Source organism: Manacus vitellinus, unplaced genomic scaffold, assembly GCF_001715985.3.
Source record: "Manacus vitellinus isolate BGI_N305 unplaced genomic scaffold, ASM171598v3 scaffold_82_pilon, whole genome shotgun sequence".
NCBI classification, from domain to species: domain Eukaryota; kingdom Metazoa; phylum Chordata; class Aves; order Passeriformes; family Pipridae; genus Manacus; species Manacus vitellinus.
The window spans coordinates 1,837,397-1,838,903 of record NW_021940828.1 but is presented as its reverse complement, the minus strand read 5'-3'; the positions used below and the strand labels follow the sequence as shown (position 1 = coordinate 1,838,903).

The 1,507-nt window shown below is 51.6% G+C and overlaps 1 protein-coding gene across 1 annotated transcript in view; it reads right to left on the bottom strand.

The window, feature by feature from the left end:
• The window catches only part of ELP3 (elongator acetyltransferase complex subunit 3), a 99,817-nt gene that overhangs the window by 88,860 nt on the left and 9,450 nt on the right, over positions 1 to 1,507 (bottom strand). The window contains exons 2-3 of the mRNA XM_029964882.1: positions 930 to 1,029; positions 6 to 135 (exon numbers count right to left, since the gene is read on the bottom strand). Coding sequence (XP_029820742.1) covers positions 6 to 135; positions 930 to 1,029 — 230 coding nt within the window. The remainder of the gene's footprint in view (positions 1 to 5; positions 136 to 929; positions 1,030 to 1,507) is intronic.

Sequence of the window (1,507 nt, the reverse complement as noted above, 5' to 3'; positions counted from 1 at the left end):
CTGGCAGTTCTGATAGGCTTGGCCTTCAGCTTGGGCACGAGGACCCTGCGGTACTGGGGCGGGACGGCGGCGATGATCTCGACCAGGCGCGGCTGCGCCGACAGCCCGTACTTGGCCGACGTCCTGGTCTTCAGCCTGAGGGCAGAGACACCTCAAATCAGCCAAAGAACTCCTGGTTTCCATCAGCCCCACCACGCTCCAGGTGGGTTCTCCCAGCCTGCCTTTTTAAAAAGCAAACAGCTGCTCTGGGGATTGAGATACAGAAAATAAACTCCAAACAGAGCTGGTAAGCGACAACCGTCAATAATTTGAGTTTCTAGGTATTTTTCTAAAGGTGGCTTTACCAAACCATTGTGAAAGCTGCCAACAGGCTCTGCCTTGCCTGTTTTCAGTGATTTAGTTCATGCCTTCCGTGTGATTAACACACACAGCCTGTGGCTGAGCTCATCTCCAAGTCAATTCAGGCTTTTCCAGCACCAGCAAAAAGTTTGGAATTATATCGTGTCAGTGAAGCAGAAAATGAGCCAAATTCAGGTTTTGCTACAACACATATGTAAAGAAATAAAGAACTTGCTGTGAACAACTTCATGCACAACATAATGTCAAAAAAATTCTGATTTAACAATATTCCTATATTGATCTTTCCATTCCCTGTTGGAATTGAGTTTGGGGCTATTGAAGGATGAACCCAAGAGGAAAGATAAAAAGGCAATGGCAAATCCTTGGAGTTTTACATCCATTTTGTACTCTCAGAATTGCCCACGAAGGAGCAAATCACCACAGAATTTACTCATCTCGGTGCCTTTATCACCAGATAACGGCAAGAGAAATGGCAGCAGGATGTCAAAATGAAACCTGGACGTCACAGAGTGCACAGGACACGTTCATTCCTCACAGATCCCCCTTGGTGCCATCCCTGAGGGACTTACTTGTTGAGATCCACCTCTTTTCCCTGCTCGTGGGCCTCGATGAGCTGCTGGATGACGTCGGCGATCGTCATCATCATCAGCTCGGCCTGGCTGAGCCCCCCTGGAACGGGAACAGAGCGACAAACAGGGACACTCAGGGCTGGGGAATGCTGGGGACAACCAGGGGCAGCTGCCCTGCAAGGCATTCCATGGAGTTGTGGAATGGATTTGGTGGGAAGGGGCATTGAAGCTCATCCACTTCCAAACCCGACACCTCCCGCTATCCCAGTTTGATCCAACCTGGCCTTGGACATTTCCAGGGATCCAGGGGCAGCCACAGAGTCTCTGGGAATCCCAGTCCAGCCCCTCACCACTCTTACAGCCAAGAATTCCTTCCCAATCTCCCATCTCTCCCTGACCTCTGGCAGTGGGAAGCCATTCCCTGTGTCCTGTCCCTCCAGCCCTTGTCCCAAGTCCCTCTCCAGCTCTCCTGGAGCCCCTTTAGGCTCTGGAAGGGGCTCCAAGGTCTCCTGGGATCCTTCTCTTCTCCAGGTGAACCCCCCAGCTCTCCCAGCCTGGCTCCAGAGCAGAGGGGCTTC